Source organism: Platichthys flesus, chromosome 10 (assembly GCF_949316205.1).
Source record: "Platichthys flesus chromosome 10, fPlaFle2.1, whole genome shotgun sequence".
In the NCBI taxonomy this organism is placed as follows: Eukaryota; Metazoa; Chordata; class Actinopteri; order Pleuronectiformes; family Pleuronectidae; genus Platichthys; species Platichthys flesus.
Window position 1 is genome coordinate 10,186,148 of NC_084954.1, and position 22,468 is coordinate 10,208,615.

The window sequence follows — 22,468 nt, forward strand, 5'->3', positions numbered from 1 at the left end:
ATGCAAAAAACGGTTAATAAAATATAGATTTTATGACACTTCCTGTAAGGATTTATTTGGGACCGCTGTTTCACGTCCTGAATACATACAAATACAGAGTGGTTTTATTTTGATCTAGCTAAAGGCTAATATCCGGTTTTCACCCGGCTATCACACGCTAACCTGACGCATTTCGTCCACATCCATACGGCTGTGGTTGGATGTGGGAAACAAGACATCTGCTGAGACTGTAACGCCCGGAAAAGGACGCGCTGTTGCCGGCTACAGGACCCAAGAGCTGTCGGTAGATTTCCACACACTTTTTTCTAAAAGGAGAACGTTTTATTCCGAGGCGTTACCGTCTCTTTACAGCCCGACGGCCATGCCCTCCTTCTCCTCCTCCTCCAAATAGCCTCCGTGCGGGATCGAAGGATGGCGGCGGACGTGGATAACAGAGCCCCCGAGGATGAGGGAGGAAGTCCGCCGCAGAACAGGCGCCAGAGTGCGGGCTCGGGATCTTGGGTGCACCGGGCGATGTGGACGCTGCTGGTGCTCGGTGCCGTTCCTCTGCTCGCGTTGGGAATCAAGTGGCATCAGGACGCTCAGCTCGTCAAACGTCATGTGAGACATCATCTGAAACACTCGACACGTCTCCTAACATCTGGGGGTTCATGTTTTAACCTTGTAAACACTACGAAGACCGAAATCAGCATGTATAAATACACATTCAGTCAGAACATATCTGCCAATCTACTGTAAGATATGTGCCAAAGAACTATCAATTATAGGGTTTTGAAAATGCGGCCATAATTATATTAAGATAATAAATCATATTGGTCGTGCCCATAATTCTCGTGATAAACGACACATTTTTTGTATTTATTTTAAGTGTCAATACTTATTTTGCCCCTGAGTGAAAGTTGTAAAACATTTGACCAATCTGAGGAAGATCAATTACATGTTATGCTTTAAGTATTGATATATATATCGAACCTTCGTTAAGGTTAGGGTGTGGCTATTGATGATCTATTGTGATAATAATTCACCTGTCCAACTCAATCCCTCCTTGTTTTACAATAAAGTTTGCACTAGCCTTAATGTAACATTTAGTTTCGTTTAAGCTTCAGACAAATGATTTGCCAGACACCAGACACCTTAAAACAGCCCATGTGCAGACTTTTCCACCTCATGGTGTTTTATTAGTGGGCTCTGGCTCTGTGTCCCAGCTGTTAAAACCCTGTAAACCCACGCTTGTTTGCCTACAGTTGGTCTCCAAATTGTTCCTCCCCCCTCTCTCTCCCTCCATTGTGCATATGCCTGTAGGCACGCATCTGTCCGTCAGAGAGAGTGTGGTCTGTCTCTAAAACACACGCCAGGAATCTGTGGCCTCTGGGCTGATCTCTAGCCAGACTGAACTGCTGAGGCCGGACGAACGGACGCTCAGACTAAACATTACAAGTCCTGCAATGTGCTCAAAGTAGATAATCCCACCTGGCCTTAAAAGTAGCGCACACATCTGCAGCTGAGTGTTTCACACATCTCCTGTTCTGTACTGTATGTTGTTGGTTTTAGAGAGGACTGTTAGAAGCAGTTGCTCAAACAAAAACACAGTGTAGAATCATCATCAACAGCACTATTGCATTGAAATAGAACACCTTTGAATATAAGACGAATCAGCTCTTCTGCAAAAAGGACTAAAGTATCGAAACACCTCCATAAATTCAGACATCTGTCTATTTTAAGAAACCTGTCTCACAGAAGGCGGAGTCTCTGAAACTCTGCAGGGCCAGATGGATTGGCCAGACCTTCCACTCAACTTATAGCTCAAAAAGATTTAGTTTTTCCATTCTGATTAGCAAAAACTCAATATTCTCATAAATCAGGGGCGGATGCAGAGGCGGAGCAAACTGAAATCTGACGTGCCCCTGAAGTGCCCCTATCCTGTCAGCAGTCTTGACATTTTTTTCTTCTTTTCTAATGTTTTTTTTAAAATTACACGGGGAATTGTGCATGGACGTTTTCAAATATAATAGCTCCCCTCCCATTCTAACTGCTTCCTGGCCCCCAATTTAGAAAAATTCCAAAACTGCTGTCATAAATCAACTAATTGATCCAGAAGGATGTTTTCTTTTTATCATCATGAAAAGACAGCGTAACTAAGTCAGTATCTACGGCTCCCCCTTTCTTTCAATTAGCCAACTTTTCTGACTCCCTTATGATACGATGACTCGCTGGCCCAATTTCGGTGCTGCATTGAAAATCGCTGAAGCGTGTGCAACAACAATAAGTGTCTGTCCAATGCTTTTGTGTCTCTCTGACAGGAGGAGAGTGTTCGAGTTCTCGGTGCCGAGGGGCTCTTTCTCTTCGCTTCGTTGGACACCGACCACGACCTCTATCTCAGCCCGGAGGAGTTTAAACCAATTGTTGAGAAACTCACAGGTACATCATATTATCGTTTCTCCCCGTCTTTCTTCTTCTTGCTCACTAACAAAACCTCAGTATCCCTGGTCATGTACTCTTTATCTCCTCATTTACTCCTACTGCTCCCTCACAGGGATCTCAGCCCCTGTGGATTTTGAGGAGGAAGTGATCCATGATCCCAGCGGGGAGATTTTGACGTTGGAGGCAAAAATGCAGCCACTGCTGCTCGACTCTATGACGAAAAGCAAGGATGGTTTTCTTGGGGTGAGATTAGACCAAGTTCTCCAGGCTTTTTTCACACTTGAAGGAGCTTTATTGTTTTCTTCCTTTCTACTACTTTACATGCCTTTATATAAAACTGCTTTGATGAAAGTCACGGATTAGCCCCAAAAATATAATCACAGAAGAAGCTGCACCGAAGGTTTTAAATACAGAAACATGTTCACAGTGATTTCTGAGCGGTTGCTCGAATGCCAGTAAAGAGGCACTGCTCCAAGATAGTTAATAAATATTGCAGTAAATTTCCATTTTGAATTAAGCTCCCTGTGAACACAGTTCACAACAAATTGCAAGCAAGCACAAATTGAATAGATAATGAAATAGCAGCGATTTGAAGTGCATTAATCTTTGACTGAATAAATTCTTGCTTCTTCAAATTCGGTACAAAGGTTCACTTGGACTCAAAGATAAAAGGATTAGAACATGGTGGATAAATTTCATTCTGACCGCACAAAACCCCCTTTTCCTTGTGAACCCGTTATCTTAGGATTACCTTGAGACAGTCCTTCCAAATCTGGCACAAATGTTCACTTAGACTCACTGATTAACTGAAACATGTATGCAGCCTGAAACTGCACTGGTTGATGGACGCATACAATCTAGTTTTATATCTAAAGACATTACCAATGGAAAATTAATTCAATTTAATTGCAAGGTTTTCTGCCAACGTCTCTTTCAGGTTTCTCACAGCTCTCTGAGTGGGCTGCGCTCTTGGAAAAGCCCAGCAGTGCCTTCTTCTTCATACTCCGCCAGCCAGTTCAGGGTCTTCCTGCCCCCAAAGAACAAGGCTGAAGTGGGAGACACGTGGTGGGTGATGCCCAGTGAGCTCAACATCTTTACTGGATACCTGCCCAACAATCGCTACCACCCTCCCACACCAAAAGGGAAAGAGGTATCCAAATAAACACTCCTATCCAGTAATGATTAGGTCGTAACCTGTGTTGTATGTTGACAGCTGCTCTTCTCCCACCGCAGGTTCTCATCCACTCACTGCTGAGTATGTTCCACCCTCGACCCTTCATCAAGTCACGTTTCGCTCCTCAGGGCGCAGTCGCCTGCATCCGTGCCAGCAACGACTATTACTATGACATTGTAATCAGGTGAGGAACGACTCCAGTGGTGCTTTTTTACTTGATTAAAAACTTAGAAATTACTCTACACATTAGTACTGACTTATGTACAGAAAATCAAAGATTTCAGTCTCTAAATCAGCATTCAGAGACTGAGCCTCTTGGGAAGTGAGGATATGAGAATCTTCACCAGAGACTTGTTTCCTTCTGCAGGATTCATGCAGAGTTCCAGCTCAACGATGTTCCTGACTTTCCCTTCTGGTTCACCCCGGGCCAGTTCACTGGTAACATCGTCCTCTCTAAAGACGCATCTCATGTCCGACACTTCCACCTCTACGTCCCTAACGACAGGTAAGACCTTTGGACTCAGTAAGCTTGTAAGCTCCTGTAGAGCCTGTGTGACGTGTCCTGTTTTGTCTCAGGTCTCTGAATGTGGACATGGAGTGGCTGTACGGGGCCAGCGAGAGCAGCAACATGGAGGTGGACATTGGATACCTCCCGCAGGTACAGCTGCAGTATTGCACATTGGTCTCTATTACATTATTTAGATTATATAATTCACCTTGAACTATGCAGCCACATGATGGAGTGACCTTGGCAGTAGTGTAGTGCAGGGTTTACACAGGTACCCACTTATTTTTTTCAATCAGCATTGCATATACTCACTTCGAAATCGCCTGTGGTGAGCATCATTCATTAATGTTCTGTAAGCCAATTCTTTTCTAGGACAGCGAAACCATCGCCCGCCTTACTCAATGAATAAAATTGTGTGATGTGTTTACAGTTAGAGCTGCAGTCCACGGGCCCCTCGACTCCCTCCATCATCATGGACGAGGAGGGCAACGTCATAGACAGTCGGGACGGCAGCTCCGAACCCATCCAGTTTGTCTTCGAAGACATCCACTGGACCTCGGAGATCAGTCAGCAAGAAGCCACTCGGCGTCTGGAGGTCACCCTCTACCCCTTTAAGAGGGTAAATGTCCACATCAAACGTTTCCCTCTTTGTTTGGCATGAAGTGTGTGTGTGTAGCACTCACTCGGTTGTCTCTCATTATTCTCGTTTCCAGGTGTCCTACCTGCCTTTTTCCGAGGCCTTTGAGCGAGCCCAAGCAGAGAGGAAGCTGGTGCATTCCATTCTGCTTTGGGGAGCTTTAGACGACCAGTCCTGCTGAGGTCAGATCCTTCACAAGCGGTTCATTTCACAGCACTGTACATTGTTACTGACATCTAAGAGGAGTACGATTTGAGATACAAGGCTATAAATGGAAAATAGGCACAAAAAAAACTGAGATAAATGCAGATTAATCAGAAGGATGCAGCCAAAGTTCAGTTTCTCCTGCAAAGTGTTGCACAGTCTGGAAGCCTGATAGAGTTACTTTAGTATATAGTCAGTAAAAGTATCAGAAACAACAACTTAACATGAAATATTGTGTCAACAACAAGTTGAATTGATAAGCAATAAAACACTCAGTCTTAGGCATTCAGCTGTTTATCTATTTTAACCCAATTTGGTGTTGTATGTTATGTGAGCAAATATCGCTGCATAGCTCACATTACTGAGCAGCTTTATGGTTCTTCTTCAAATCGGCATTTCAGCAAAAGCCACATAGTTATATTTTGAAAACAAAGCCAATAAGTCATTGAAATAAAGCATTTTTAATTGAACATTTCTGTGTATTTTATGTCTTTGTTTAACATCTCTCTCTTCTCCTCTCCTTTGTATGTAGGTTCGGGGCGAACTCTCCGGGAGACAGTCCTGGAAAGTTCGCCCGTCATGGCCCTGCTCAACCAGAGCTTCATCAGCAGCTGGTCTCTGGTCAAAGAGCTGGAGGGCCTGCAGGTGAGCAAGGGAACGACACCCTGACAAGTGACTTGCTTTTATTCAGTGCAGCTGTTTCATGCTGCTACTGTTGCTGCAGTGACGTTTCCTCTTTCCTCATCAGGCTGATGAGCAGAACTCTGTTCTGAGTGAAAAGGCTCAATTACATCTGGAGAAGTACAACTTCCCCGTAGAGATGATGGTGGCGTTGCCCAATGGAACCATTGTAAGTGTTTCCCTTAGTATAAAGAAATATAAATATGAAATGTTGGTTTTGTAGTAGCAGTAGTAGTAACACAACCCTCAAGTTATAAATTGGTGCAGGAACAGATTACTTTGTCTCAAAAAAAACTATTTAAAGAGATAAAATCAGATCCTGTTATCAGACATGTGCTATTTCAGAATTAAATAACACCCATAGCTTAAAAACAATTAAATGTTTTTAAAAATCCAAACATTAAATGCATCACAAGCTTAAAATCTCCTTATAACTTTAAGCTTTTACCCTGTTCTGTGTCTGGTTTTAGGTCCACCACATCAACGCCAACTTCTTCCTGGACCAGACGGCCATGAAGCCAGAGGAGGAAGGAGCCACATTCAGCTTCTCCGCAGGGTTCGAGGACCCGTCCACATCCACTTATATCAGCTTCCTGAAAGAGGGGCTGGAGAAAGCCAAGGAGTACCTGGCACAGTAGTGTGTTTGTGCGTGTGTGGTAGAGGCTGAGGGTTAAGAAAACCCCTCCAACCGTCTTGTAGAGAAGCCGTCTCATCAGTGTTGGAAGCTGAGAAACGTTTTTGCCTACAATCCTGTTTGTCACCATTTATTTGAATGTCTCTCCTGGTTAAAAAATGGTTTTATATTCAGTATTTATATTGCGAGAAAAAGTACATATACAGTTACTGTCAATGTAATACATTTTAATGAAAGATAAAGGCCTTGCACTGAGCAGTAACAACCAAACACATTTAGATCTGCTCTCTCTGCTGATGAATGTAGATATAAAAGGCAGGCGTAGGCCTGCCAACTCATTCTTCAGTGCAAGTGCTTATGTCATCTTAAAGACAAATCAGAAGTGCATCAACATATCATCCTTCTTTTATATCCCGGTGCTGCATGTGCAATATTTAACGACTGAATGAGTTTTTCCTGCTGCTGATTCTACCCAGAGACGGCGCCGGTGCCGCCTCCAGCTGTGTCTCAGCAGTTTGTGAAGACTTTGCCTGAAAGCTCTCTTGGGGCCGGGTGACGCCTGATGTTGTTGCTGAGGCTGCTGGAAGGAAACAACTGTTGCTGTCTCAGGGGACAAACACAGCTGGAAAAATTTAACAGGGTAGCGCCACATGATTTACTGATGCGTTTACATGTTTTCTTTGTGTTTTAAACCAAATGTTGAGATATTTTGCAGTTTTTGTGTTCAGAGGAAGATGTAACCACACCAAAGAACTTTTTTTTAATCATGTACAGTAGCTCGCTCGCAGCTTGGGCATTTGCCCACTTCATATTTATGTAGCTCAGTGGAACCAAATGGTAATTTCTTTTGAAGAATTGTTTGATCCCTTAACTGGAAGCCACATGGTGCTGTATTCTCTTTGACACTACAGTCAAACTACTACGTTTACTTGTGTCTTTTGCTAAACAAAGACAAAATACATGATAATTTAAGGGGAAACAAGACTTACTGCCCCGTGGTTTATTTAATCTACCAATTAGTGAATTTCAGTCAAAATATTTTTTTTACCGACTCATGAGGTCACTGTTAATCTTTAAGTCCAAGTGAAAACTGGACTTTGAAGTAATTCCCTAAAGGCAAATAACATTATCAAGTGGCCAAAAATGTTTTGTGATGCCATGGTGACCTCTAACCTTTGACCATTCAAATCTAATCAGTGAGTCTAAGTAAACATTTGTGCCAAATTTGAAAGGATTCTTTTCGAGGGATTATTAAGATAAAATGTTCACAAGGCAAAACAAGTGTATTGTGAGGTCACCTTTGACATTGGACTACCAAAATGTAATCAAGTCATCTGTGAGCCCAAGTGAATGTTTGTGCCAAATTATAAAGTATTCCCTTGAGATGTCCCTGATATATCATGTGTATCTTGAGGTCACTGTCACCAAATTCTCATCAATTCATCCTTGGGCCAAAGTGAAAGTGCTTGAGATATCATGTTCATGAGAATGGGACGGATGCACGGACAACCTGGAAACACAGCTGTTGCCACTACAGAGGCATAAAGAACAAGTCAACATGGACACAAAATTAGCTGTTTATCACTGTACGTCTGATTTTCACCTCCTCAATTTCGGTTACAAGTGTGAAACGGGAGAATTTAATGATTTAAAAAACTCATCGGATTACTACCAGTGGATTTTGATAATGAGAATAACATTGTAACAGTACAACACAGACATACAAGGTCCTGTCAGCGTGAGATTTCTGAATGTTTGAAACCTGTTATTCTACCAGTGTTATTTTTTGAAGGTGAAATAAAACTTGTCGTTTTTTTACACATTGAATTGTGTTCTCTCTATCATTGTTGACATTGTGCTGATTTTTATTAACTAATCTACAATACTTTACAATGTAAGCAAAGTCGGTTGCGGTACCGAAGTGACAGAAGGAGCTGAATAACAAAACTGCAATAATCGGCAGTAATAATACACCACAACAGAGTGCGAGTCATCACTTGAAATGAAAAGAGTTCCGAATAATCATTGAGGATTACAAGATTGATTGTGAGTACAGACGTTTTTAAAACCAGAACGATTTCCTCAGCTCTGGTGATAATTTCTATGACGCCTATGATAAAAACCCGGAGAAATGAACAGTGACTGAGCGAATGATCGGACTAAAGTGGCTGTTGAACTGTACACATGCAGTTTAGAAATGTTAGAAGTTTTTAAGTGGCACAGCTTTAACTAAACTCAGCTGTATGAATGTGGGAACATGCATATGACAGGTGTACCTTCACAATGAGATTATAAAGTTACTGATTCTCGCTAAGTGCAAAGTGCAGTTCCTGACACACTGTTTGGATTCAAACAATCCAGCTCGACTCACGACTGCAGGACTCCGTTTGGTTTCCGAACCCGAAAGAATGAGTCAGCCATTAAAACTGTCCAGCACGATATCCCACGCCATGTTCAGATCCACTTCATGAGAATCCACAGCACTCGATCACACCGACACATCCATCAGTCTGTGGTTAGTTTTTTTATGTTTGAAATGGACGTCGGTTTGAAATGAGTGAGCAGCTGCTAAATGCTGCGTTGATGAAGCCTATCAGCAGCGACGTGGTGAGTCGAGTAGAAATCCTCGCCTTCACGCCGCTCCCTCAGTTGAACGTCCACACCTCCAGCTCCATGACGCGGAAGTCGTCCGTCTCTGAGAGGCAGCAGTTATTGAAGGTGTAGCAGGGGCTGCTGCGGCCCAGGTACAAGTTCTCATCCACCCACAGACCGAAGTGACCACTGCGGAGGAGACAGAGAAGGTACTGAAGGAAAAAGAGGCTTTTCTTTTACAGCTTGGTTGGATTGAATATTGAAATAATGTATACACTACATCAGGGGCATTGCCACTGGTTTGGCTAAGCAGGCAGGTGAATGGTGATATGAGCTGAGAGGAGCCCCAGTGAATGGCTTATTAACGTATATTCTATGATCAGCTATGTACAGAAGACTGCAACGATGCTATACTCCTCATACCCTCATGTTGCTGCTATAAGCTTTTTCATTTCAGAGGTTTGGTTTAAGATTAAAATGTGTAATTTGGGGATGGGTTGAGTAGATGTCAATGTAAGGCCCCCCAGGACCCTTATGCCTGAGGCCCTCAAAGTCCCCTTGAAACGCTCCTGCATAACATACAAATGAAGCTCGGCCTAAGTTCAATCAGGAAGACTATCTATGGTAGTCCAATCAGATTTAGCCAATCCTGTTGTTGCAGCCAGATTAAAATGTTTTTCCCCTCTCTCTTTCAATGTCAGCTGTTATTTCAGTGATTCGCTGCGACCCTTCTCCTCCCCAATCATCTTCAGCCTCCATATCCAATGTCCACTCATCTCATTTAGGTCTTCAGTATTCTCTGGATCCCTTCAACCACCACTCAACCACCCACCAATCACCCCCTTGCAACCCTGATGACGTTCCGAAGGGCAGAAGCGACAAATGTATCAAATATCATTTGTATCAAATTGCTCTCTTCTTGTATTAAATTTTCAATTCAAGTCCCTCCTCACTGAAATATAAGCTGATTGCAAATGAGAAAGTAAAGGGAAAAGACCTTACCTGCCTCCACCAATGGCAAAATAGTCCAGGTCTCCTTTGATGAAGAAAGAGTTTTCTCCCGTCCATCTGAAGCACTGCAGAGACACAGTAACAGGAGGCATCCCAAACACTGAAGGTGTTCAAAGTTCAAAACCTGCTGCTCTACATCCTCACCCTTTGGTCATTTACCCGAATTAACCAGACCAGAGAAAAATACTTCAGTGTACTTGCTGACAGCTTTACCTTGAAGCGAGGGTGCAGCATGAAGAGAAACGTTTCTCCTGTGCCGTAGAACTTCTCGCTGGGCCTCAAAGGATGAGAGAGGAAGGCCCCGAATGTCTGACCAAGAAGAGTAACAAGAGGCGTTATCAAAAAATGAAAGGCAGGCTAGGAAACTTTATTTAAGTGCTTTCCAGGGAAAGGAAACACATTTTGTTGCTGTTTCTTTTAGAGATGTGTGGTTTCTTTTTTTCTTTACCTCATCAAGTGCGTCCTTGATGACAATAAGAACTGGAGAGTCTGTGCCACTGAGTTTTCTGTAGAGGGACTTGAGGCTGGAGCCGTGACGGGACGTACTGTACTTGAGCTGCCAGGTGTAACTCACTGTCCGGGGGGGAAGCTCCTTACATAACTGCACACATGGAATGAACACAAAAAGTAAAGGAAGGATTCAAAGTAAAAGTAGGGCCACATCCTGACATTCAAATGCAGAATATATACAGTAGACAGTTCATGTAGAAGTGTGTTTTCATGATCCAGAGATTAATAAAGGTAATTTTGATCCACACTACAATCTGCCTCCTCTGGTTCCGGATCCAGTTGGACAAGACGTTAGAGTGTAAACGTTAGCAAACTGGAGATTTACTTGCTAAATTAGATTGTACAACTTGTAACTTTGGCCACTAGGAGTTTTTTTTTAACCAAATCGATAAAAAGACCTATCTCGATGATGTTGTGAAGCAGCGTGGGGAGTGTTACTCACCTCTCGAACGTGTGACTCTTCCAAAATATGGCTGCTCTCTACAATATTACTGAGTCCTTCAGGTTCTCCGTCAATGAGCAGGGTCGGCTTGTCCCCGTTCTCCTCCATCAACACCATCTGAAAAAAAAAAAAAAAAAATGATAATTTAGTTTGTGCTGGAAAATCAAGAATCAAGTAGTCCCGACTAAATTGACTTTCTAATCTCACACACAAACATATCTGTTATCCTCCAGAGTTCTAACAAATGCCGAATTAACCCCTGCGAGACCTCCCTCTCTCGTGAGACCGGAGTGAACCCATTTACCTCCCAGTCATCCCCCGAGCCGCGGTGTCTCTGGAACACCTCCTCCTCTTCTTCCTTGTCCTCCTCCTCGTCCTCCTCCCCCTTGTCCTCGATTAGTACAAACTCCTCTTCGTCACGGTCCGCTTCCCCCTCCTCCTCAACCCCCTCTCCCTCAAGTACACACAAGTCCGGTCGACAGTTTGTCAGGTAGGCATACAGCTCGTCTGAGCTGCAGGGGGGGGGGGGGAGAGAATGCAGTCACTCAGAGATGTTGAAATGACAAACACACACCGTCAGTGAGTCAACATGTTGAGAAAGTCTTTTTTATTTTGGAAGATTATTGATGAAGTGACTATAGCTCATAGTTATAGCTGAAAAATAAATGAATAAAACGAGTTTAGTACAGAATTCTCCTTTGAAATGAGAAAGATAGACTCTGTCATACTCACAATACTTGTAATTACCTCTCCCAAACCTGTTAAATAGTTACTGTGTGTAGGCCTTTCACTGTGATCATACCTAACTAACTGTTGACACATTCATTTCCCATAAGCCACCTTTGTTTGTTCACGGTAACATTAGTGTTTTTATAAAGTTGAGAAGAGAATGGATGGAGCGGGTTAATATACAACAGCAGCGGCGAGTTCAAGCCTCGCAGGTGAACAAGAGTAATGAATTGATGTCAGTTTTGAGATGAGGAAGAAATGCTAAACAAAGATGATGATTAATGTCAGAGCTACACATACTACATAAAGTCGTACAATGGCTACGGTGGTTCTGGAAAACTTTGTGTGTTATAGTGTTATATTGGGCTGAGTTCCAGTAGATAGTCCAGCTAACATGATCGGACCCGAACACAAACACAAAAACATTTCAAACATTTTGTCTGAACCTGGCCCGATGAGTCCCAACAGGCTCAGGTCAACCCACTGTGACATCACTCTTTGGTTTGGGAAACTGTCGCTTTAAAGCCTAGTGTTTGGCATTTTTGTTTAATGGGACCAGTCGTAACCTTATTAGGAGAAGCAGGGATTTGAGACTGACTGAAAAATCTCAGGTTCTGCTGCACAGAATGTTTTTTCCCCTTTAAAATCTGTGATGATTGGACATCAGATCCACTCTCTGCCATTACTGTACCTTTCTTGTGACAGGGCGAGCCAGGCGTCTCTTCTGGGTAAGGTTTTGGCTGACCCCAGGTGAAGATCTCCCACACCTCGTTTCTTTCCTGCAGACGTGTGAACCCGCAGGCGCACAAACATCAAACTGCCAGCACTACCGGCTGATGGCCTCTGAGGCACTGGAAAAAAAAACACAAAAAAACAAAGGTTGACTCATGCTGTCGGGAATTAATAGAAAATAATACACACAGAACATTAATCACGTTCGTACCTGTGTTCTGACTCTTCTCTGTGTCATCAGCCTGCATCAGTTTTGTATTCGCCAACTCTTGACCACCACCGCAGAAGGAGGTGCCGCTGCTCAGGACACCCACTCCCAGGCCACCGACTGACGCCTCAGACAGCAGCTCCAACGGGCAGCGCATGTCTCTGCTCTCGGCCTCCTCATCTCCAGAAACCTCTTTGGTCAGGCTCAGAGCCAGACTGGACAAATCTGAAGAGGCGGCAGACACCAGAGCTGGAACTGACTCCCCCTCGTGGTTTGGGTTGCTGCCTGCTCGGCTTTTGGTAGATTTCAATTTCTGGAAAAATGTCTTTCCTTTTCTCCTAAAAAAGAGAAGAATAAGAAACATGGATATTGACTTGTTATGTAACCTTAGTGCGTGTTTCTCTACTTATAGATGACTTTGTGATGACCATTTTAAGCATAGTCCCTACAGAGTGAGGACAATTTGGCCCGGTCCTCACGTCTTCAATGGGCTGTTAGAGGGTTAAGACTTGGTTTTAGGATAAGGATTAGGATTAGGATTAGGATTAGAATTAGGTTTAGGTTTAGGTTTAGGTTAGGGTTAAAGCTAGACATTTAGTTGGATGGTTTTAAGACAATGAGTATCTTCACTAAGATAGAAGTACAATCGTATGTGTGTTGTTTGAGGGCAGTGGACCATTGCTGACCTCTGCTGGGAGGCGTTGAAGTGAACGTGTGAGATGTCGGAGAAGAAGGAGACGGATGCCAGATTGTCGACCGAACACGACAGGAGGTACTCCTCACAGCCGTGTTCCTTCACCAGAGGGAGAGTCTTACACGGGTCAAAGAAGATCTTATTAGCAGTAACCAGCAGGATCCCAGAAACGACACCCTGACAGAGACAGAAAATGTGTTAGCCGACAGACGTGTACTTCGTTTGTTGTTACGACAAATGTTTTTAACCAGTCACCTTGCGATCAGTGATGTAGCGGCAGAAAAGTTTGAGATAGGGCGTGGCCCCCGGTCCTTCCCCCTGACAGCACTCTGGTGGGAGAGCCAATAAGCAGAGCTGGCCATCAGGCAGCGGTACCGCCTCCACATCCTGTCAGTGTCAACGAATAAAAATACATTATAACAAAAATTTGATACAAAACAAAAAGTGAGTCACATCGATAATCAATTATTAAGCAAAAACATTTTTTTCTGTGTGCGACAGTGAAGCATAGACTCCTGCAAAAACCATCTCCTCCAACCTCCATCAAGGGTTTATGACCTATCCCTCAGCCAGCCAACAGGGGCGATCAAGAGGATTTGGCTGGACATTTTGTAAGCTTTCATGTTGTTTCATTACATCCTGTCTATGTATATAAGGATATTAAGTAATATCTTAAATAAATGAACTTGGTCTTTAACAAATTAAAATGTTTTGGTCATTTTCAGTCTTCAATATAATTGCAAAATAGAATTCAATCTACACAAAACGATCTTATTGTTCTTATTATTCTCCCTCTACATCATCACAAACATAATTTGTGTCTCCACAGAGCACAGAATGATGTGACGAGTGTTGGATTTATTGTTGGGTTACAGTGTCTTGTTTTGTTGCATGTTTCCATGGTAACGTCCTGTTCGTATGACCAATTATTAAAATTCCTCGTCTGTTTTCCTTCTCACCACAGCGGAGAGGAATCATGTTACTGGAAAAACCTGCACAGTGATGTAGTGAAGATGAACGACCGGTGCTGTGATCAAATCAGTTTACATACACAGTTAATTTATCGTTTATTTTTAGTGGCGCCTTCTTCATATTGTTTCATTTTCAAAATAGATTTATTAAAAGCTTAGAGAAGCAACGAGTTGTACCTTGATTTTCACTTAACATAAGGAATAATGTGTTTTAACTTAAGCATCCAATTGTTATTCTGATGTCATGTTATGTAACTAAGTTAAATACACCTGCTAGTAGCATTGCCTTACCTAGGTTGCTATCAAGTTGCATTGTTTGGAGAACACTCATTGGTAATAACTTGATCTTTTACAGCTAGAGGTGAATATATAATTTAACATTAATCCACAGGAGTGGTCCGTCAGTCAGTCAGTCAGTCAGTCAGTCAGACAGTCATCCCAGACATAGGAAATCATGTTTCACAGAAATGCATATTCACAATAAAAAACAACAGCATCACACAACCAGTACACATCCTTGGACAACAACAAGAGTAAGAACAAGAATATTATCAGGAAACATTGGCTGTTAGTAAAGAGCTGGGTTAACAGTGGGATGATGTGGCTGCAGGTACCAGGATTTTGCCGAAGCGTGCCCTGTTTACTGAGCCTGTGCCCTGATGCCTTAATGTTATGTTGAAGTGGTAGGTGAGGGTTGAGGTGGGTAGGTCAGTGCTGTAAACATTGTTATGGGAGTAATGGCTTTAGAATTGAGCTCAGAGAGATTGAGATCTTTAATTTTGGAAACAGCAGTGTAGATTATATGTGTTGGTTCTGTCTGGTTTGTTACAGAAACAGGTGGAGTAGTAAAGCAGGAAGTGTTGAACGACCGTTTACATAAGTATTACTACTGAAACCACAGTTTCAAAATATTACTTACAATGAATCTCAGGGGTCATCGGATAATTAATGGAGCAGAAAACAAGACAGGCTACACAAGCAAACCTTTCTCTAATCTTTTTTACTGTGAATTAATGGATTCACTTGACTGGTTTGTATATTTATTCAAATTAAACTGTCTGAGAGGTTTAGTGGAGAACATCAGCAGCAACTCACACTATATTGTTTGGTGTTTGTTTTTATTTTCTATTATGTTGGTAATTTGACTTTTAATCTTTAAAAACCACTAATATTTTATCATAATTTTTATGTTTCAATCTGAAAAGTAACTAGAGCCCACAACTGTCAATTAATGGAGTAAAAAGTACAATCATTCCCAATGAAATGTAATGGAATAGAATTATAAAAATAATGTAAATGGAAAGAGAATTCAAAATTGTACATCAATACATTACTTTAGAAAATAAACACATATATGTTTTACAATACTGCAAAAGTACCACTTTATAAACCTAATTTCATCTTCTTACCAGCAGTTTGTCATATTCTGCCTCTGGGGAGGGGGAGAGTGGTGGAGCAGGGAGTGGATCTGTCTCTCCCTGTGGGTTCTCCTTAGGTCCGGAGCCTGAGTCCAGCTCTGGTGTTGACGATCCTCGGTCCGGGGTGGAGTTGGTGTTTCTCCCCTTCGCTGAAAGCAGCTGCTTCAGAATTGAAGCCATGATTAGAATAGCTCTGACATTGAAATAGACACAAGCCGGGGACAGGAGCGACCACTTCCTCTTTCTACAGGCCTGCACCGCCCCTCTCCTCTTTGTTTGTCGTCACATTAGAACTTTGAATAAGGGCTGTGCGTGAGGGGCAGGAGGCTTTTATCCTTTTACCACAACAATATACCAAATACGACATTAAGATGACAGTGAGTATAGATCATATGTCGCTTATGTATTTTTGGTTTTGGGTTATTGTTGTTCTATGAATTTAAGGCGGAGCAAAAGATGTTCTGCCTCAAAGTAAATAAATTGGAGTAGCTCTTGATTTGCATTTCAAATAAAGTAAAAAATGACAGGCAAATACACTCACACACACACACACACTTAGCATGTGAGTCATACGTCAGCTGCCATCATGTGCTTACAGTTGACTCGTACCTCTCTGGCTATGTGGGCAGCGGATGCAGAGGATACATTAGAATCTGCAGAGGATGAACCGCTGCTGCTGAACTGAGATGAGATGCTGAACACGGTGTCACCACGGAGACCCTAAAACACAAATATATAAAAAATTCAAAAAGATGATAATGTTTTACTTCTGTGTGAATCAGGGTTTCTTTTTTTTTTATGGCACATGATCACTCAATTAAAACAATAGTCTGAATAAGACACTGCCATGTAAACAGTATTTCCTGAATAATCCTCGAATTATACTCTACCAATCATACTCTGAATAAGAAATTATTACATTCAGACACAAGGAGTATTCTGACCTTATTATTATTATATATAATAATGTAGACGTTTAAATCTCAATATAACCTCCTATTGTGACAAAGGCAGACGGAGCTTTTTCTATTTGAGCCCCACACTTTGAAGCTCTCTAACTGATCTAAGACACAAAACTTCTCTAGGTTATTTTAAGTCTCATCTTAAAACAGTTCTCTTTCTGTAAGTTTCGCAAATTATGCAATTTTTATTTATCTCTTATGTGATGTGGCTGATCTCCTTTTAGTCAACTGCCTTGTTCGTCTTTTAATTTTTGTTTTTATTTATTCTTGTTCAGCACTTCTTAAAAAAAATGCGATATATAAATAAAGTTTCTTATTAAAATTGGAGCTTGAGCAGTATTTTGTAACATGGACTTACGACAGTTAGCAACAAATCCGCGAGAGGTGACACAGATAATGCATCTCTTGTTCATGGTGACCCCCACTGTCTGTGTGTCGAGTTTAAGTAGATTTGACCATAGAATTATTATTTTTTTGTTTGTCTTAGTACGTAAGGTTGATGTGCTGCTAAAAATCAAGTTTTAATCTCGATATACGTTCATACCATTACATTTCAAGAAACACCTCTCAGCATAACACAATAACTTTCAACAGCAGCAACAATATACAGCACAAACTCTATGAGCATTGAATTGAAGTTAAACTAAAACTTGTGCATCTAATTAATTGATCACTGATGTATAAACTGTGAAAAAAATGAATCGAATAGACTTAAAATTATTTAAAAAATACATCTTATTAAGAAAAATAGGTGAGGGACTTGTATAGAGTCTGCGGTTTGGATTAAACAATTCAGTTTCATCTGAAGTTAATGTAGAATACAATGAATTGGGTAAAGCGTGATTCAACAAGATCTAATGTCTGTCTTCAAAATCTGGATATAGTGTGCCCATCTATTAAAGCCACTTTTTTAAAAGAGGCAAATCATTTTTAGGAAGACGAGAAATTAAAAAAGAAAGAAGAGTGTAAAAGGAGCATTATAATTAATAAAGACAAATCCAAATAGATCACTTCCTAATTATCACTATTGCACTTTCCAGATCGATGACAATGCAAAACAGAACTACACGTTTTTTAAATCAGCTTGACAGCAAAATCAAAAACCTGACAAATACCTTTGAGTTAACATCTGAATACAGATCCCTGCAGCTGTACTTGTGGAAGAGGCTCTGTAACAGACTCCGCTTCCCCATGGTGCCGAGAGAAAGCTGTGACGGCTCTGACACGCGGCTCTGAACCTTGGACGCTCTTTATCAAACTCTATCCAGACCATAAACTGTTAAACCAAACCAGCATTGTTTTGCTGTACCTGATCAGCTGTCATATATATAGCTGTCAGCTGTCATATATATATAAATATATATATATATATATATAGCGGTTTTGAAGACGTTAAAAAGAAAATTTCTCTTGAGATTCTATATATATATATATATTTATATGTGTGCAGCAATAAAGCAATAAAGCTGTTACTAGCTGCACTTCCCCAATCCTCTCCCTGCAGGTTCCCACAGCTGAAGTAAAATAAAGTCCAACAAACAAAATGCTTGTGACTCACCCTGCTGCTTCCGCTGTCAGCTGACAGTTCGGCCATGTGTTGTTGCTTCACTGCAGGATTGTTTAGATCCCATGAGGTCCCTGTAAATTAAAAAAATAGACCATTTCTGTGTCGTACCTAATGACAAAACATCCACAGCGCATCACACAATGAATAAGCTCTATCATAAGACTGCCAGTCACATGAAAATAACCTGACATTTTACCAGCCTGACATCAGGATGGTAAAATGTGAATTCAAGGTGATGCCACAGCTACTTTCCCTCAAGCCTGCGCCCCGCCTGGATATGTATATCCAACCATTCAGGGTTACCTTGCAGGTAGTACTGCCGCAGCTTGGGGTTTCTGATGTGAGGGATGTGATTGAGAGGCCTGCCCCCAATGGGCTGGTGCTGACGCTGGCCTCGGACTATGGCCTCCTGCATCACTCGGGCCTGGGGCTGGGTCTCCCAAGGACGCTTAGCGAACTGCGGGGGCTGAGAGACGCCAGGAGGAAGCTTGGAACCCAGTCTGAAAGATGAAGAAGACAAGGCAGATGGTTTTAGCTATATTTAAATAGGTTACTGATCACAGCACACACATAGAATTGGTATCAAAGCATGTGATAAGTACACAATCCTGGTGAGTTTAATGAACTGTGTTTATACAGTGCGTTATACAGTCTTTATAGACCACTTAAAACACATTCACCCATACAGTGCTTCTATATGCAGCACGTTTTCTATAACCAACAATTCATGCTATTTGGGATTCAGTATCTTGCCCCACTTTGGAAAGCAAACTACAGATGCCTGGGATCGAACCAACGGAATTCTGGTTAGTGGACCATCCTGTTGTGTTTGGGACAAATAAATGCATCTTAATGCATCTTAATCTTAATCCTCTCTATCTCCTGACACAAAGTCGCCCAACTTGCTGGGAATAGCGGTTTTGAAGATGTTAAAAAGAAAATTTTCTCTTGAGATTCTGAATTACAGAAGTTGTACTTACTCTAGGTTACATTTGTTATAAAACGACTTGTTTACAGATGCTGGATTATTGTAGAATCAAAGAACATATGTTTGACTTTGCCTTTTCAGCCGTGAATCATAAAATGTCATATTGACACAAATCACTGGATTTATGCTTTTATTCAGTGTCTATAAAGAAACCTGTGATGCTCTTGATGAGCTCCACAGTCTCCTCCACTGGAGACTACTACCCATTATCTAAACAACTTATTCTTTGAGGGTCGCGGGGGGAGCTAGAGCCAATCGGACAGAGAGGGCACACCCTGGAGAGGTCGCCGACTTGCCGGCGTATTGCAGCATGTCTCAACACACAGATCCAAACACCATTCACTCTCCCACTCACACCAATATAGGTACAAAGTAAAATTGACCTAACCCCAATCAGCATGTCTTTGGAACGGAATGCCCAGAGAAAACCTCACATGCACATGCCAACCACATACTGACCTGGAATTCGAACTTGGAACCTTCTTGCTGTAAGGTGATATTTTGATCATAGTTTTTTGTAGATACTTTAATCCTTTCATTTTTGATTGGTCTACAAATGTCAGAAAATATCGTGGAAACTCAACTTGGCACTTTCTGTTTGTCACCTCTGTCAAGAATGTTATGAAACATAAACAGTTGTTGATTGAATGTTTCTGCACGGATATCCCTCCCTCAGCTCAAGATCGAACTTTCATGCTCAAACATGGATTTTTTTCCTCTCGAATCAAAGATTTACTGTTTTGGGCATTTCGAGTGTGAACAACTGTACAGAGCAGCGTGCGCAGTCTGATCAGAGTTATTTATAGGGGAGTGGGAGCTGTTTGTGCGATTGCTGTGGAAGTGTGTTCCTGGCGAGATGCAGCACCTTTCACCCACATGAGGCACTGTGATGGAGCCTGGCTTCATTCAGCTGCGGTGGATGAAACCAATTGATGAAAAATGTGTATGTTGTGCTCAAAAAAAAAAGAAGCTTCATATTTGTTTTGTATTCAATCGCAACAATGCCATCCTCCAATAAAATAATGAATAATGGCGTGCTAAAACCCGAGAAGCCAGACTTGTCACATGGCTGCCTGGAGCTTTCTCTGTTTTCTTTCCAGTAATCCGTGTTTGGTATTTTGGAGGCACTGACCTGCTCTTGACGTTGCCAAAGTAACTGCTCCTGCTCTTGTCCCTCTTGGGCTCGCTGTCGGCAGCTCCTAAAATCTCGGGCCTCCTCACAGACTGAGCCATTTTCCGTTCTTTAGTGGGAAGCTGGCAGACTTAGTGGCAGATGCAGAGAGGACGAGGGGGCTCAGCTGGCATCCTTCCTCCTTTTATTCCCCATGCCTGCCTACTGGCCCAGTTTACAGCACCTACACAGGACGGATTTTTACAAACATCAGCTGGGCAGGAGGAGGGAGGAATGGAGGGAAGGATAAGGAAGGGGGGGGGGGCAAAAGCTCTACTGTACCTGCAGCAACATGACCCCATGAGGAAATGAACACTTAGCAGGATAATGGAGCCGGCTTTCAAAAATTCAATTAAACTGTCAATCAGTGCATATTATTGGTTTTTAAATGTGTTTTGCAATCAATGTATCTGACCTTGCAGACCAAGCTACGCATTTTAGTTCAGTATTGCAGACCACACCACAAATTTGGGTAGATTTATGTTTGTAGACTAAACTATAGAATTAAGTAGTTTGGTAATTTTAGACTGAACTTCAAATGTGAGTCCTTTATTGTGAACCAAACAACAAATTTGGGTCGTTTTCTGAGGAGTTTCACATTTCGAATTTGAGTAGTTACAAATTTGCTGACCAAACTACAAATTTGAGAATTTTCTTATTTAGAGAACACATTACAAATTTGAGTAGTTTCATATCAGCAGACCAATCTAAATATGTTAAGTTCATTGTAGATCAAACTGCAAATTTGAGTAGTTTCAGCTGTTACATTTCTATAATACAGTTTAATATAATATAATGGATCAGAGGTTTTGAATAAGTTGGAGTAAATGTAATGAGCTCAGCCTTTGCTCATATCATGACACAGGAATGCATCAGCTTCATGGGAGCCTCACTGCTGCACCTTCTCTTTGAATGAACAGCAACAGCCAGACTAGCTTAGCTTTGCCCTGCATATTGCAAACAGCTCCAAGAATTACTCAGTCACACATGGCGTCATTCGGGTTAAAACGACAACACGTTGCCTCCTGTAAATGCAGCAGGTCCGTGTATCGCCGGGACAGAAGTGAGCATTTCAGACGACATAAGGGATTAATAATGGAGATAGCGGCTATGGCAGGAAGAGAAAAAAACACCCATCAGATCTTGAGCCGAGCAGGGATGGAGAAGTTAGAGGAGCAGACACACGGAGCTGTGCGCTCCTCACTGACCTGAGATGGAGATGGGTGTCGGTCAGATGAGCGTGTCTTCATGTTGCAGTGTTATGATATCACTGCAGACACCAGCCCGGAGCCCGAGGGACCTGACGCACCGACTGTCAAGATGCCTCCTGCCCGGGCGGCCAGGGATTGGACGGGAGACGGAAGTAGATGGGAGGGAACCATCTTGTTCTTTTCGACAACCATGCAAAGGGATCGAAGATTCCCTGTTCATGGCTTATAACTAATCAACAGTACACTAGTTACCAAAGATTAATGCATTAATTACAATTCATCCTTTAAAAGTGGTTACTTACAATATAAAAAAATAAAGGGTTCAAAGCTGTTCATAATGGTGCTTATTTATTGTACAGCACTTTGGTCAACTCTGGTTGTGGTGTACAAATGTGCATTATAAATAAACATTTGTGTTTTGTTTTTTTTCCATTGTATTGTAAAATGCATATTCAGCATTGAAATCACTTTACATCAATAACACAGATATAACACAGAAAAACTTCCAAATACACAAGAAGTTGATTACAAGGCCAAAACACTTGATGCCGCTGAGGTGCCCAGCTGAGTTTATGTCCCAGCTAACACCTGCTAACATCTACTAGTAGTTGGTAACTTAAATTGTGCAGAAACATGCAAAAGTACGAGGGACATTCACCATCTTGTATTATATATTGTTAAACTATGTGCACGTGCACAAAAAATCACAAATGAGACGATTCAAACATAAAAAACATATGAAAATTGTAAATAAAATGGAAATGTAAATTCAATCTGATTAATCTTCTGGGGAGCAATCATGTGATAGTACTGACAAATATTCATGTAAAAGATTAGGTAGTTTGTGTTTTGATCAGTTTCGAAGAATTTTTATAAGGTGACAATTCTTTTGTAGATATTCCGACTCTTGGAGTGGCTCTCAAACTTTGGCGAGTATGATTAAATTATTTTAAAAATTTAATATTTTTTCTGTTATGAGACCAAGTGCTTTATAAATAAACTT

The 22,468-nt window shown here is 41.7% G+C and overlaps 2 protein-coding genes across 4 annotated transcripts; one reads left to right on the forward strand and one right to left on the reverse strand.

The window, feature by feature from the left end:
• The first annotated feature begins 175 nt into the window (after window positions 1-175).
• selenon (selenoprotein N) lies at window positions 176-8,086 on the forward strand. The gene is made up of 13 exons (XM_062397035.1): window positions 176-283; window positions 392-600; window positions 2,301-2,418; window positions 2,534-2,664; window positions 3,359-3,571; window positions 3,655-3,779; window positions 3,963-4,100; window positions 4,172-4,253; window positions 4,534-4,722; window positions 4,817-4,922; window positions 5,477-5,589; window positions 5,693-5,794; window positions 6,096-8,086. Exons 2-13 carry the CDS (start codon window positions 412-414, stop codon window positions 6,261-6,263), a joined length of 1,674 nt encoding a protein of 557 aa, XP_062253019.1. The 5' UTR covers window positions 176-283; window positions 392-411; the 3' UTR covers window positions 6,264-8,086.
• si:ch211-15d5.11 (oxidation resistance protein 1) lies at window positions 7,821-21,551 on the reverse strand. Of its 3 annotated transcripts, none has more exons than XM_062397033.1 (16): window positions 21,463-21,551; window positions 20,216-20,438; window positions 18,399-18,595; window positions 18,087-18,166; window positions 16,176-16,286; window positions 15,558-15,725; window positions 13,433-13,564; window positions 13,170-13,354; window positions 12,487-12,821; window positions 12,235-12,394; window positions 11,119-11,326; window positions 10,815-10,931; window positions 10,311-10,463; window positions 10,076-10,171; window positions 9,854-9,927; window positions 7,821-9,040 (listed from the first exon to the last, which is right to left on the reverse strand). In XM_062397033.1, the coding sequence occupies exons 2-16, from the start codon at window positions 20,314-20,316 to the stop codon at window positions 8,905-8,907; spliced, it is 2,253 nt and encodes a 750-aa protein (XP_062253017.1). In that variant the 5' UTR covers window positions 20,317-20,438; window positions 21,463-21,551; the 3' UTR covers window positions 7,821-8,904. The 3 variants fall into 3 exon arrangements, with proteins under 3 accessions (XP_062253017.1, XP_062253016.1, XP_062253018.1); XM_062397032.1 differs by having other exon boundaries at window positions 15,558-15,728; XM_062397034.1 differs by lacking the exons at window positions 18,087-18,166; window positions 18,399-18,595; window positions 20,216-20,438; window positions 21,463-21,551 and adding an exon at window positions 17,644-17,734 and having other exon boundaries at window positions 15,558-15,728.
• Between the last annotated feature and the right edge of the window lie 917 nt (window positions 21,552-22,468).